We start from the raw sequence: 14,625 nt of genomic DNA, 5'->3' as shown, positions 1-14,625 counted from the left end.
CGAGCCATGTCGGGGGTAGCGACCTGTGTGTCGCCTGCCACAGAAAGCCCATCTTGCCTTTCGGCGGGCTCTGGTGAAGACCAGCGGCACCTTAGACTCCGCTCCCCGATACGGTCCAAGTCATCTGCCACACAGGTTAGAGGATCCACATCCAGCACTGTTACACTTGTTTTACATACACAGCAGAATCCTCGCCTCAATAGTTCTACTTACATCTCAATAGCAGAACAACAAGTCCCTGAAATGTCTACTCACCTCCTTATTGCAACAAATTGGGTGCTACACTGGGATCTAGCATGGTGTTGCAGTGTTCAGGTGCGAGGACACAAATAAAGTTTCTCCTCTGAGGTAGACTAGTGTTCTGTAGGCAACTCTTGGGCCCCTACATGATCTGCAGATGTGATACTGCTCCAGGATTATTTATTCTCATAATCATTTAGGAATAATACATTGCACTCAAATTATGTTCTTTGTTAAAAAAATTTAGTTTATAACTGACTATGTACTGTCTTCAGTATGTGAAATCACATTGGCTCAATGTTGTGATGCTTTTTTTTAGTTGTTAAAGGGATAAAAATTATTTCTTCTATTCCTTCTGAAACCATAATTTCTGAATATATTTTGTTTTCTGATCTTCTTTGCTTTAATACCCATATGTAATATTCAATCGGATACTAAAACAGACATTATGCAATCTGTGGCCTTCCATGTGTCCAAATTTGACAATGAATAAATGATGAAATCACAAGTTTTTGTATGGCTGAAGATCAAGGTAGGAATCACTTAAGTAGGGGTAATTTAGATCCTGAAAAACAAGAACAAGATCAGTGGATTACTAAATCTTTAATTTGAACAAAATGAAGGTATAAATATGTACTTTATGGTACTGCTAAACAGTTTATTGGCCAGCATGCCCATTCTTGTATAACAGGAAGTTTGATAACAAAAATTTGTATATTCTTGTGTTATAGGAGTTTTCCAATATCAGATCAGTGGGGTGCTGACACTGAACAGCCACAATGAACAGCCATTGCTCTGGCATACAAAGAGAAACAGAGCTGGAAGCAGATGACTTCATTTTCTGTGTAGTAGCCATGCTGGGTTACTGCAGCTCAGCTCTCATTCACATCAGTGGCTCTGTTTCTCTGCTTATGCCGGAGCCATAGTTCATAGCCAAAACATCACTGCTCTAGAGGAGATCTGCATGGTGGAATGAGCAAAAATACCAGCAACAGTGTGTGAAAACCTTGTGAAGACTTACAGAAAACATTTGACCTCTGTCATTGCCAACAAAGGGTATATAACAAAGTATTGAGATTAACTATTGTTATTAACCAAATACTTATTTTCCACCATAATTTCAATGTGATTTTATGGATTTTTTTTCTCACTATGTCTCTCATAGTTGAGGTATATCTATGATGAAAATTACAGGCCTCTCTCATGTTTTTAAGTGGGAGAACTTGCACAATTGGTGGCTGACTAAATACTTGTTTGCCCCATTGTATGTTGTATACTGTGCTGTATATTTCAACATTTTGATAAGACCATGTGATTATGGATATATCCTTGGATTTTTAACAGATATATAATTAGGAGTGTGTGGTCTCCACAAAAGGGAATTTATAGGCATAGGGGAACTTAATTATATTTATTGCTTATTACTAACTGTAACCCGTATTTTCAGAATCCATGTTTTTCTATTTAGCCAAAGGTACCATATATGTTTACATCCTTGCATTGATTGATCATGCATTGGTCTCAAACATGTATTGAGCTATCTGTCTATCTATTGTTTATTTATGTATTATTGTTCTGCAGGGACCCCACCGTTTTCTTTGTGGTATTTCGTGGGGTTACTTGGAATTTTCCAAAAAATTTTTGCATCATTTTCTTTCTGGTTTTTATAATGAATTATTTTTTGTTTTAATCATTGTTGAGAAAATTTTGGACTACATATGTGTATTTCTTTTGTTGAATTGCATTAGTGTTGTGTATGACCAGTTATATAATGGGGCTTTTTTGTATACCTCACAGTAAACACCATAGACAAAAAAATAAAAGAATACTAAAAGCCAGAATTGCTGATTTATGTAATTCAAAAAGTCCCATCTATCCTAATAGGGTACTGATAAAACCTACAGATATCATACAAAAAATGAGCCCTCACACAGCTCCATATACAAATATACAGAGGTTGTAGGAGTCAGAACATGGCAAACAACTTTATTTTATTTTATTTTTTGTAAATACTAAAGTAGTAAATCAAAGCATAAAATGTATATTATAAACTGGGTATTGTTGTAATTTTGCTGACCCAGAGAATAAATATAATAGTTGTAAAAACAACATTTACCTTCTCCCCCAAAGTATACAGACAGGCACAAAAGGTGTCCTTTTCATAATAAGGGAGCACAAAAGGAGTCCTGACTATAATATGCAGAACAGAGGGGGCCCTAATTAAAATAATTGGGGCAAAGAGGGAGTCTTTACTATACTAAGAGCCACATAGAGGGTTAAAATTATACGGAGGGGGCAGTCTATTAAAATATAATGTTATTTTTTCCTGTAAATGAAAAAAATAGTCAGTGGCATAATTGTAGTTTTTTATCACCTCACATCCCAGAAAACAAGTAATAAAAAGTCATTGCATAATAGAAAAAGTAAGTAGCACTCAAAAACTAAGTTAAATATAATTTTCTTTTATTGTAAAGCAGTCAGGTCTTAGATGAAAGAGAAGGCCTTGGTCATCACAGTGTCTTACTTTTAAGACTTGACTGCTTTGGACTAAAAGTATCTTATATTCAATCAATTGGTGAGTGCCACTTACTTTTTCTCTTATGCATGGATTACAAGTTTTGGATTTCATTGTACACACTTTGGTAGAGAACCACCAAGAGGGTTGATGGTGGATTGTGCAGGATAGGGGCGGCAGGTTGTGCGCTCAGTCATGATTGCTGTGAGAAGTACTGATTTTGGGTTTCTGTATGCATATATGGATGTAATAAAAAGTGATACAAAAAAACCCACATGGTTTATGTTTTTTCAGTTTCAATCTATTTCCCTTGGTCATGAAACATGGGCTCTTGCCTACTCATCTTGGGGAAACTGACAAAACATAAACCATATAAAAAAAAAAGAAAAAGTGCCAAGATTACAGAAAAAAAAAATGGGTTGGGGGCACCAAAGGTCAAATTGAGCACAGGGTACCATTTAGCCTAAGCCCAGCCTTGCGAATACTACATTTTATTTTACACTATTACACAACTGATCCTTACTGTGTAAGGGTGTTCTTTATCCTCATTGAAACTGTTATTGAATTCATTCTGTAAAGAAAAGAATAGTGTTATTTCACATAATATAAAAAAGTGCAAAATTCAACACCAACCCCCGACATGCATACCTTCATCTCCAGTATGGAATAATAGCACTTACCCAGACCTTGGTAAATGCAAAAGATGAATCTCAATTCAGTGAGGTGTAACAGATAAAATCAACTTTATTCCATAAGACAATAACAGCCAAGCATAGCGGTACCTCCACGTGTGTACAATACGAATGTGTTCTGATGCGACAGTGCAATCTTATTTACCGTTCATACACAAGATCGCACTATAGGGGTAAAAATACATTGGTTTTGTACACACATGGAGGTACCGCTATGTTTGTCTGGTGGAAAAAAAGTTAATTTAAACTGCTACACCTTAATGGATTGATATTCCTATTTTGCAGTTATTTCACATAATCTGTCATACAGAAGATAAAGTCTGTAATAATCTCTAAAGTGATAGCTTTCAGTACCATGTAATTGCCTTAAAGGGGTATTCCAGGCCAAAACTTTTTTTTATATATATCAACTGGCTCCGGAAAGTTAAACAGATTTGTAAATTACTTCTATTAAAAAATCCTAATCCTTCCAATAGTTATTAGCTTCTGAAGTTGAGTTGTTGTTTTCTGTCTAACTGCTCTTTGATGATTCACGACCCGGGAGCTGTGCAGTTCCTATGGGGATATTCTCCCATCATGCACAGCTCCCGGGACGTGACATCATCATTGAGCAGTTAGACAGAAAACTTCAGAAGCTAATAACTATTGGAAGGATTAAGATTTTTTAATAAAAGTAATTTACAAATCTGTCTAACTTTCCGGAGCCAGTTGATATATATTGGTAGACTGGCTTTCCCACTGTGTCATTTTCATTACTTGGAACCTTGATAAAATAAAATGGGTCTCAAGAAAACCTACAAAAATAGTCAAATCTCCTCAGCATAAAAACTATTATTGGAGACTTTGTAAAGTAATCTGTATAGCCTGGAGGAAAGAAAGGAAAGGGGGAACACCATCAAAACCTTTAAAAATGCCAAATGATTAAATATGGTTCAGGAGATATATGTATATATATATATATATATATATATATATATATATATATATATATATTTTTTTTTATAAAAAGCAAAACAAAAGAACAAGGGTGCACAATCTGGGGGAAGATTGGAAGCAACATGATAAAAAAGGATTTTACTAAATAAGTAATAGATGTGTTTGGTAAATCAATAGAACCGTAAGTTTTATTTTAACCTAAGATAAAAAATAAATAAAACAGAAAACAATGTAAGGGCAGGGTTTTCTTTTTCTACCAACAATTTTCCATGTTTCTATGGAATGTATAAACTTTGCACACAATTTAAATTTCCGGGGCTGCTGGATAGTAGTTTATATTCCTATTCTACTACATGTTTTAAATACGGTATAAAGAATTCACTGCCTACTGTAAGGTGAAGGTGGTCATGACTATAAACTACTAGATAGGACTGCTACATTCTTCAGTATGTCTGGTTTTAGTATATGGGCATAGCAATATATTCACATTTAAAATAATTAACCTTTATGTTTTAAGAGGTATTACCTGCTTTAAAAAAAAAAAAAATTTACAGTCAGCTTTTTGAGTCTTTAGTATTGAATTGAAAAAGGGCATGGGAACAATGGAATGTATGATCCCTGCACATACTGAGCTTCGAGTTTTAAGGTTCAGTCACAAAAAGGATTGTTTGACATGAAAATAAACTTTGTGCTAAGAGCAGGGGTGGACTGACAACTCATGGGGCCCCCGGACAATAGAGGGTCATGGGGCCCTCCCTGCATGTTGGCACCAGGCAGCTCAGCATCATCAACTAATGTGGAGGCCGATGCTGGCGGAGTTGTCTGTCTACTCATTGGCTGATGCAGGCAGCATGAAATCTCAACGTCCGATATGTGAAGGTGAGGCCAATTCTCACAAGTCAGTGAACAGGACGTCAGTTTCGCATTAAGCCTGGGTCACTGACAAGGGACCTAAGGACACCTCATTACCCTCACGACTGCCTACACAGAATCTGCCAGAAACTTGCTCCAGCACAATTCTCTCCTCTATAAAAACTCCCCATAAGTGTTGCCCCATGGTATTAGTGCCCAATTTGTGCCTCCATATAGTATTGGCCACCCTCTGTCAATCCATATAGTAGTTAGGCCCACCTCTGGCCACCACATAGTTTTAAACTGCTACTCTGTGCCCATGAATTCAATTCTGCCACATGCTGTGCCCCTGAATACAATACTACAAAATGTACTCATTTTATCCTTTTATGCACAAATCAAAATAGGCTGTGTGTATACTGTGAAAACAGCCTTACATAGAGTCATGTTTCAAAATATCTAAAAAAAAAAAAACATGGCATACCTAGAGTTTGCGGCATTTAAAAAAGCACCACAAAAAAAATATTTTTGGAATGTTTAAAATGCCACTACTGGCTTTCATTTTACTGGCAGCATTATTTGCAAAAAAAAAAAAAAAAAGAGGATACATTTTTTCTGGTGGGTGGGTGGGGAGGGTATAATGGGTAGTTTTATTTTTGGGGTGTCCATGTGATTTTCATTTATGGTATTTTAATATATAGTCATTATGCCTTGGTTGCAAAAACACACCAAAACCAATGCATTTTGCCATAGTTTTGGACTTGTAGTAATAAGGAGAGACAAGATTCCTACATATGAATATTTTCTTAGGGTATTGTCACAAAGGAGAGTTCACAGCGAGTTTCAGTAAATCCGGTCAGCTGTGGATAACCTGCTATGGCTCAAACTCACAAAGGGAAACTCTCTGTAAACCCGCCCATGTGAGTGTACCCTTAGGGTAAGGTAACACATGCCGTATTTTGCTGCATATTTTCTACAGCTGATTTTGCTACCCATTGACTTCAATATGTAGAAAAATATGCAGCAAAATACGACACATGTTACCTTACCCTTAAGTTTACACCTGTAGATTTTGCTGCAGATTGTGCTGCCCATTGGTTAGTAGCGTGTAAACATACCCTTTGGCTCATTGGGTCTCACTTCTCTGGATGCCAATGCGGCCACATGAAAATTAACCCCTACACTGCAGAGATTATACATTAGCTGCACAGAAGCAGTGAGAGGGTAAAAGGGGTACTCCGGTGAAAAACTTTTTTCTGTGAAATCAACCGGTGCCAGAAAGTTAAACATATTTACTTCTATTAAAAAATCTTAATCCTTCCAGAACTTATTAGCTGCTGAATGCTACAGAGGAAATTCCTTTCTTTTTGGAACACTGATGACATCACGAGCACAGTGCTCTCTGCTGACATCTCTGTCCATTTTAGCAACCATGCATAGCAGATGTATGCTAAGGGCAGCATGGTGGCTTAGTGGTTAGCACTGCTGGCGTGCAGTGCTGGGGCCTTGGGTTCAAATCCCACTAAGGACAACAATAAATAAATAAATAAAGCCTTCTTATTATTATAATAACATCAGCAGAGAGCACTGTGCTTGTGATGTCATCAGAGAGCATTCCAACAGCTAATAAGTACAGGAAGGATTAAGATTTTTTAATAGAAGTAATGAAAAAATCTGTTTAACTTTCCGTAGCCAGTTTATTTAAAAGAAAAAAGGTTTTCACCGGAGTAACCCTTTAACTCTCCTGGGCTGTAATAAACTTGGCATCAGCACAAATGAAGAGAGATAAGAAAACCCTTTAAACTGACAACCACCATACACACACACATACATCCCGACTGGGCCTCACTGTCTGCCGTCAGCCAAGCCCCTAAAGGATAGTGCTGTGGGCGACCCTCCTCCCCAACCTCCTGCCTTACATTCCTCTCAGAAAAGTGAACAGCTACTTCCTTGTATCTTCAGGACCGTCCAGGGAGGTGGTGCTTAATCCTTCAGTGAAGCTGGCTCTCTCATTCCGTGCAGGTTGGCTTATAGAAGCTCCTACTACTGCCATATGGAGGTCAGAGACTAAACCCGCCCCCTCTGAAGACGTTCTGCTAGTCTGCAGAACATTAGTGGAACCCTGCATCAGTACATAGGAGAGGGAGGAGCCAGTGTTGGTGGGTGTAGCCAGAAGGGCTAAATGTAAACTTTATGAAACAAAAAAGGCCTGGCAGTAGCGGGCCCCCTCAAACAAGAGTCTGTTTCAGAAAATTAGAGAGAATGAAGTATAAATGTAATTAATATTTTAGGCTTCAAATATACACAACAAATGTGAGCAAACTATCCTGACCACCAGGGGTGAAGAATGTCGGCCTAAAAATAAGTTAGAACTGACCTGATAAATTGTGGGCTGTGGTGGAATAGAAGGCAGTCTTCTGTTGAAATTATTTTGCAGGTTAAAAGAAATGTCTTCACCTATAAAAGAAAGCAAAAAAATTGTTTAAGCTGAAAGGACCATTCTTATTTATCAAAGTTCAAAGGCAAGTTATCGGAACTCTAGCATGACAAAAAAGAAATATTAAAGGGTATTCTAGGAAGTAACTTATAACTCAAATTATGCTCAGCCGTTTGGACCCCCCACCCCATCATTCCCCCCTAAAACATATACTCACCTGGGTGACATGCTGGATTCACTAACAACCCAAAACCACCTCCTGTGAAATAGGGGAGGGATGCATGGCTACAGAGGGAGCAACTCCCCCTAAATTGCACAGCAAAAAAAATAAAAATGCTGTGCAATTTGGGGGGAGTGGCTCCCTCTGTAACCGTGCATCCCCTCCCCTATTTCACAGGAGGTGGTTTTGGGTTGTTAGTGGATCCAGCATGTCACCCAGCCTGAGGTGAGTGAATGTTAGGGTCCCATCCGATATGAGGCCACCTCCACGTGGTGCATGGGGGGGGACACATTTTGATCAAAAAGTGCGCTAAGAGTCCCCATTTTGTTGACCAAGTGTGCTGCTGCCATTTTCTTTTCTTTTTTACATATATTGTATACCCCCAAACATTTCCTATATAACCTTTGACTCGGTATACCCCCAGACATCTGTACGGACAACACCTCTAGCTACACCTGACTGCTAGGGGTGTAGCTATAGGAAGTGCAGAGGAAGCAGTCGCACCAGGGCCCCGGTGCCTAAGGGGGCCCCCAAGCACATCTTCCCTAAAAGAGACCAGTATTATAATTGGCACACGGGCCCCTATTGCAGATTTTGCACATGCCTCTGCTGACTGCCCCTGTATACCCCTAGACTATCACTGTATACTCCTAGACTGTCTCTGTATACTACCAAACATCCCCTGTATACAGAGATCGCCTCTTGCGTACCCCAAGACTGCCCCTGTAAACCCTCAGGCATTCTTTGTATACCTCAGTCACGTTCCTTGTGTTGTCCATACATTCCCTCTTCTACACCAGGCAGAGTACAATGGTCTCCCCTGTCCCAGGGCCCCAAAGCAATTGCATGGTCTGCCTCTATGGGAACACAGAGCCCAAGAGTGGCTTCCATAGTTCTTAAATGTAAGATTTCAGCAGAGGGAGCCGAGTGCTGACGTGGCCAAGAAGGCCAATGTTAATGTTGTTCCAATAGTCCAAAATTCAAGTGCAACAAAAGAGTCACTTCTGCATTTTGTACTATATAATGTCAATCATATATCTTGAAATGTTACAGTTTCCTGGAATCTGTGCCAGGAGTTTGGAGAGGCCAATAAATGAACTGCTTTATATCACAGCCACCCACATTGGTAATTGTGCCTCAGTATGACCTCTTGGTTAAAATTCTAGTTTTCTATACTCACTTGGTGATGATACAGATGTTGGTTTGTCATTTATATACACTGGATTCTGTTTTGATTTGTTACATCCTTTTTTATACCATATGACGGCCACAACCACAACCAAAATCACTGCACATATCGATCCAACAATAATACCTATTAGAGCAGAAGTATTACCACCTGCAACAAAAGGAGAGTTCACTGAAGCATATATTCACTCTGCATAAAAGGACATAGGGGAGATTTACAACCTTAGCAGAGGAAAAATGGACCAGTTGCCCAAGGCAACCAATCAAACTACTACTTACATTTTTTATGGGCAACTGCTCCACTTAGTTTTGATTAATCTCTCCCATATATTATAATGATATTAAAGGGGTATTCCGGGCAAAAACATTTTATCCCCTATCCAAAGGATAGGGGATAAGATGTCTGATCGCGGGGGGCCAGCTGCTGAGACCCCCCACGATCTCCTTGTAGCACCCGCATTCTATGCGGGGACTGCGTCTCTAGTTTCAGAAACCTCCGGGTTTCCGGAACTGGGGATGTGATGTCACGCCACGCCCCCTCCATTCATGTCTATAGGAGGGGGCGTGGCGGCCGTCACTGTGGGGTGCTGCAGGGAGATTGCGGGGGGTCTCAGCAGCAGGCCCCCGTGATCAGACACCTTATCCCCTATCCTTTGGATAGGGGATACAATATTTTTGCCCGGAATACCCCTTTAAAGTGTATTCACATCTCAGAAATTCATGGAATAATCTCCAGATATATCGACTGGATCCTCTAGTCACTTAAAATAACAATATACAAATTATATATACAATATATACAATATGATAGGTGCAGTCTAAGAATCAATTTTGGATTTTAGTACCCAGCAAAGGTCGATAAATAGTCACACATTTTTGTGCAATCCACTTGTTCTGTGGAAAATTTAGCCTGGTGGGTGAGGCATAGTACAGGGGGCGTGGTATCAAGTGAAAGAGGCCTGACTACCTCTGCACACTGAATTTAGCAAAATTTGCACCTGCTAGCAGATGTAGATTGTAGTGAAAATCTATGGAACCCGGCAATGATTTGTGAGGATACCGCATTATCAAGAGCTGGCTTTATCAAGAGGTGTGCATCAGTCTTACTTTCCTGAGAATAACAGTTGAGAATGCATGTATGCCCAGATGAGCAGAATGTGCATATGTATTGGGTGGAGTGAGGTCAAATGTGGTAACTATGGCTGCCAATGTAGCTGGGAGCCTAAAAAAGGCCCTTATAGGCCTTTCATAGTAAAATCCCCTAATAAGACCTACAATAAATAACATAAAGTGAAATTAGGTGTGAAAAAGAAAATCTAAAACCACATATTTCCATAAAAAGTGTTTGGTTTCTTGTAAAGGGGTTTAAAAAGGTTAAAGGGGTTATCCACCATAAGGTGATTTTAGTATTTACCTGCCAGACAGAAATGGTCATGCTTATGAAGTATCCGTGCTTGTCTTGGAGCTAAATGGCTATGTTGTGAATCCACCATAACACTGTGGCTATCTTTTTTTCCTCCCTTCAACTACAAGTCCTATGATTCCTTGTTTGTGAGTGTGAGGTCCTTTTTCTCCTTCCCAACCCTTGGAAACACACCTCCTTCAATGCAATAAACCAGTCTTTTCTAACCATGATCTCTCTCCCACCCAAATATTGCTTCACCCATTAAAACAAAGACAGGCTTTCTCTGAACGCCTGACTAATGATGTAATGTCTCGGGCCGCACTGCCACCTGACGACAGTCATGTTATATGCTGTTAAAAATAAAACATTGGGGGCAAAGAACACAGAAGAATTTCAAGACCATCGTTAATCATGAACAGCACTGACTTTACAGTAGCAGTCAAATAAAATAAAAAAATCTGGAATACCCCTTTAATAAATCTCCTGTTCTTCACAATTGTACCAATGAAAACTACAACTCATCCTACAAAAACAGGCCCTCATACAGCTCTGTCGATAAAATAAATAAAAATGTCATGGGTTTTGGAGGTGGCACAAAAACAATTTAAGCAGTTTTTAATAACCTGTTTTTTAAACTGTTGTGCAAACAAAGTTAAACACAAAAAAAGATTATCCAAGAAAAGAAGTCTGAATCATGTGGAGATTACTAAAAATGCTTCCAGTCCGTAAACATATATGAATAATATGGAAAGCATTTTTTCTAGCATCCAAAGATGATCAAAAACACTGCTTTATTAGACTACATAACATTTTGAACTTAAAGTTAGCCTTATGTCTTGTCCACACTGGTTGGGGCTAGATAGCTAGCCTAATAGCTCTGTACATACATTACCTCTTGCTTGACCATCAGTGGAATGGAGAATCGGTGGAGATCTGGTAGGAGGAGCTTCAGTGTTAGCTAGGAAAAACAATACAATAAACATGTTTGTTTGTTTGTTTTTTTGTGAATTCTAGGCATTTCCTTAACATTTCTTTCATTTCTCATAGCTGTCCCATTCTTTAGACACAATTGGACTTAACAGTTCCATCAACAAAATAGAGGTCTGTAATGCATTTGTGGACACCCTGACAGATACCTCCACTGTATAGCTATGATACATGTGTCACACATAGATTCCTGCATTAAAAAATTGTCTACTATGCAGTGTACATTTTTTATTGGTTCCTGTTTTGTGGAATAGTGCAGAGGACTTTGCTATTACATCCAGCAGAAAAATGGAAACCCTCAATGGAAACCGCCAGAACAGAGGACAAAATTACACTTCTTGGCCTCCATCAGATGATTGGGGTCTATACAATAGACTGTAACAGATGGGTACTAATCAGACAATAAATGGCAAAAAGGCCCCAAAGGGGGTACTAACTGAAGTACACTAAATGGACAATAAACAGCAAGCAGATCATGACGCTGGTGTGTACTTTCTATGAGAAGGCAAGGAAAAAAGATTTAAATATAAGCCCCACATCCCAACATTACATAACAATAACAAAATGTGGCGAAGGCACCCAAGGGCAATTTTTTCAGTGCACCATTCAGTCTTTTTAAAAATTATAAAAATTGTCATTAACAATGGGGAGGAATAAGAGAGGGCATCTTTCACCATAGAGGAGGTGGCACATCTAAGCATCATTAGACACTGTGGGGGCTTTGCAAGGGAAATGAGCACTAGCTGCTTTTGACTTCAAGGGTTTGGCCATCAGGACGCCCTGCTATCTTTTTACTGTAGAGGGATCCAAAAAAAAAAGGAATAGTTTGAACCCATTTAAAACTTCGAAATGAAAATACTATTTAAAATATTATGGAGCAAAGTTCGTATCAGTTCACCCTTTGTAGCAGGCGCACTGACTTGGCGTGGACTACGCCCGTATAATAGAAGAATAGAAGATATCGGGAACGGGTCTTTTATTATATATCTCCGTGTACCTGTATGTCTACCCTGGCTATATAATAAAAGACCCGTTCCCGAGTCAAGCGCTGGATATCTTCTTTTCTCCTATTTAAAATGTTGTTAACATAAACTTTTATTATTTCAAAGAAAAGAATAGTAATTTCCTGAAAATAGCTATAATATCTAAATTTTGACTCAAAAATTGTACTGTGTTTGGATGCAGGTTATTTACAGAACCACTGTGAAGCCTCCTGAGAAGAGATCTATTTTTTTCTCATTATTGTCTATGGAAGCTGGCCCCTCCATAAGCAGACCACCCCCTTATTCAACCAAAGACCACCTATTTTGAGCTTTTTTTTTTTAGCTAAAACCCCTTGGAAAAGACCATACATTGGAATTGTTAGTGCTCTGAATCATCTGGAAGCAAATCTGCACTGTGCTGCATCATCAAACTGGAGCGGAAAGGAGACTTGCAAGGAACATCAAGGAAGAGATGCTACCAATATTCTGCCACATTATTGTACTGATTAAGCAGGAGGAGTATTTTTCAGCAGCAGCAAGTGGCATTGCATAAGAGGCAAGAAGAGAAAAGCAGTCCCATAGGGAAGGTTCATACCATGTCATGCCAGGGGCTTAGAATAAGATAGGAAGCCATGCAGGGGTCAGAAATTAGAGAGGGATCCATGTTAGTGGCCAGGAATATAATAGAAAGACATGCTGGAAATCGGTAATGAGATAGGAAACCATGCTGAGGACCAGGAATGAGACAGGGAGCCATATTGGGGATACAAAATAAGATTTGAAGCCATGTCTGAGACCAGGAATAAGAGGGGGGAGCAATGCTAGGATTAAGGTTGAGATGGAAACCCTACATTGGGCCAAGAATGAGATGAAAGTCAGGCTGGACACTAGAAATTGGATAGGAGATAGGAAAAGGAAGGCTGACAGAAGGGGAGGGTTTAGCCATGGTCATGCTGCAATGGGTGAGTCATGCCGGTTCGTGGAATAAAATGGGGAGTCATGAATGAGTCAGGAATGAGATCATTGTTGGGAGCCACGAATAACATGGGAAACCATGCTGGGGATTGGAAATGAGATGGGGAGCCATGCTCAGGACTAGGAATGAGAATAGCCTTGCTGGGGACACAGAATAAGATTTAAAAGGAGCCATGTTGGGGGCCAGGAATAAGAAGGGGAGTTATGCCAAGGCCTGGAATAGGCGGGGGGGGGGGGGGGGGCATTCTGGGGTCAAGAATGAAAGGAGGAGTCATGCTATGGGCTAGAAGTGAAATGGGGAAATGGGGAGCCATGCTATGTACTAGGGTTTAGAGGGGGGCAGCACTAAGATGGGTAGCCATGCCTGGGATCAGAAATTAGATAACAAGCCATGCTGGATGCCAGGAATAAGATGGGAAGCCATGCTGGATGCCAGGAATAAGATGGGAAGCCATGCCGGGGACCTGGAATAAGACAGGAAGCCCTTCTTGGGACCAGGAATTAAATGGGAGTCATGCTAGGGACAAGGAATAAGATTTTAAGCCATGGTATGGACTAGTAATGAGATGGGGAATCATGTTGCTGCATGTTTAGGTGGTTTGCTGTAAGAGGTTTCTCTGTATTTGCTAATTAAGCAGCAGAAAGCTTTATAACTAGATTATAACAAAACTTTCCACTAGAAACAAATGAGTGTAATAATGCTATATATTACCAGGTTCTTTAGCACTGTGTATAGCAACGCCAATGAACCAAATTATATTAGTGAACACTACAAAACATATTATGTGACAGGTATTACATAGCCACAACGCTATGTATATACAGTATTTATATTCCCTTTAGTTATTGTATGATATTATTTTATATTTATATAGTTTTAACAGAGATTTATTTATTCACAACCTTATTTATGCATGAGCAGTGAAAGAATACTAAAAAAAAAACTAATATGAAAACAGAAATCATGCTATTGTCAGAATAATACCAAGTCCTAGCCACATCTATAACCTATGTGACACAATTTTTCCAACCTGCAGTCAGACATAATAAAAAGGCTTTCATGGTAAACCTTCAAATCTATGACCCCTTAATGAATATCTTAACACTTCCTTTTCTGTCAGTGACAGCAGTTTGGCATACCATTACCTCTGTATAACAATTACAGGAAAATAATTTGGCCAATTAGAATATTAAC

General features: G+C 39.3%; 1 protein-coding gene across 4 annotated transcripts in view; it reads right to left on the bottom strand.

Moving 5' to 3' along the window:
* Window positions 1–414: 414 nt before the first annotated feature.
* The window catches only part of LOC130361702 (carcinoembryonic antigen-related cell adhesion molecule 1-like), a 38,075-nt gene continuing 23,864 nt past the window's right edge, over window positions 415–14,625 (bottom strand). For 3 of the 4 annotated variants that reach the window (XM_056565019.1, XM_056565028.1, XM_056565035.1), the window contains 5 exons: window positions 11,378–11,443; window positions 9,073–9,231; window positions 7,613–7,692; window positions 3,279–3,326; window positions 415–805 (listed from right to left, as the gene is read on the bottom strand). In XM_056565019.1, the coding sequence (XP_056420994.1) occupies window positions 743–805; window positions 3,279–3,326; window positions 7,613–7,692; window positions 9,073–9,231; window positions 11,378–11,443 (416 nt within the window). In that variant the 3' untranslated portion in view covers window positions 415–742. The remainder of the gene's footprint in view (window positions 806–3,278; window positions 3,327–7,612; window positions 7,693–9,072; window positions 9,232–11,377; window positions 11,444–14,625) is intronic. The other variant, XM_056565043.1, reaches the window with a different exon arrangement.

Source organism: Hyla sarda, chromosome 1 (genome assembly GCF_029499605.1).
Source record: "Hyla sarda isolate aHylSar1 chromosome 1, aHylSar1.hap1, whole genome shotgun sequence".
NCBI lineage: Eukaryota > Metazoa > Chordata > Amphibia > Anura > Hylidae > Hyla > Hyla sarda.
This window is presented reverse-complemented; position numbering and strand designations above follow the sequence as displayed.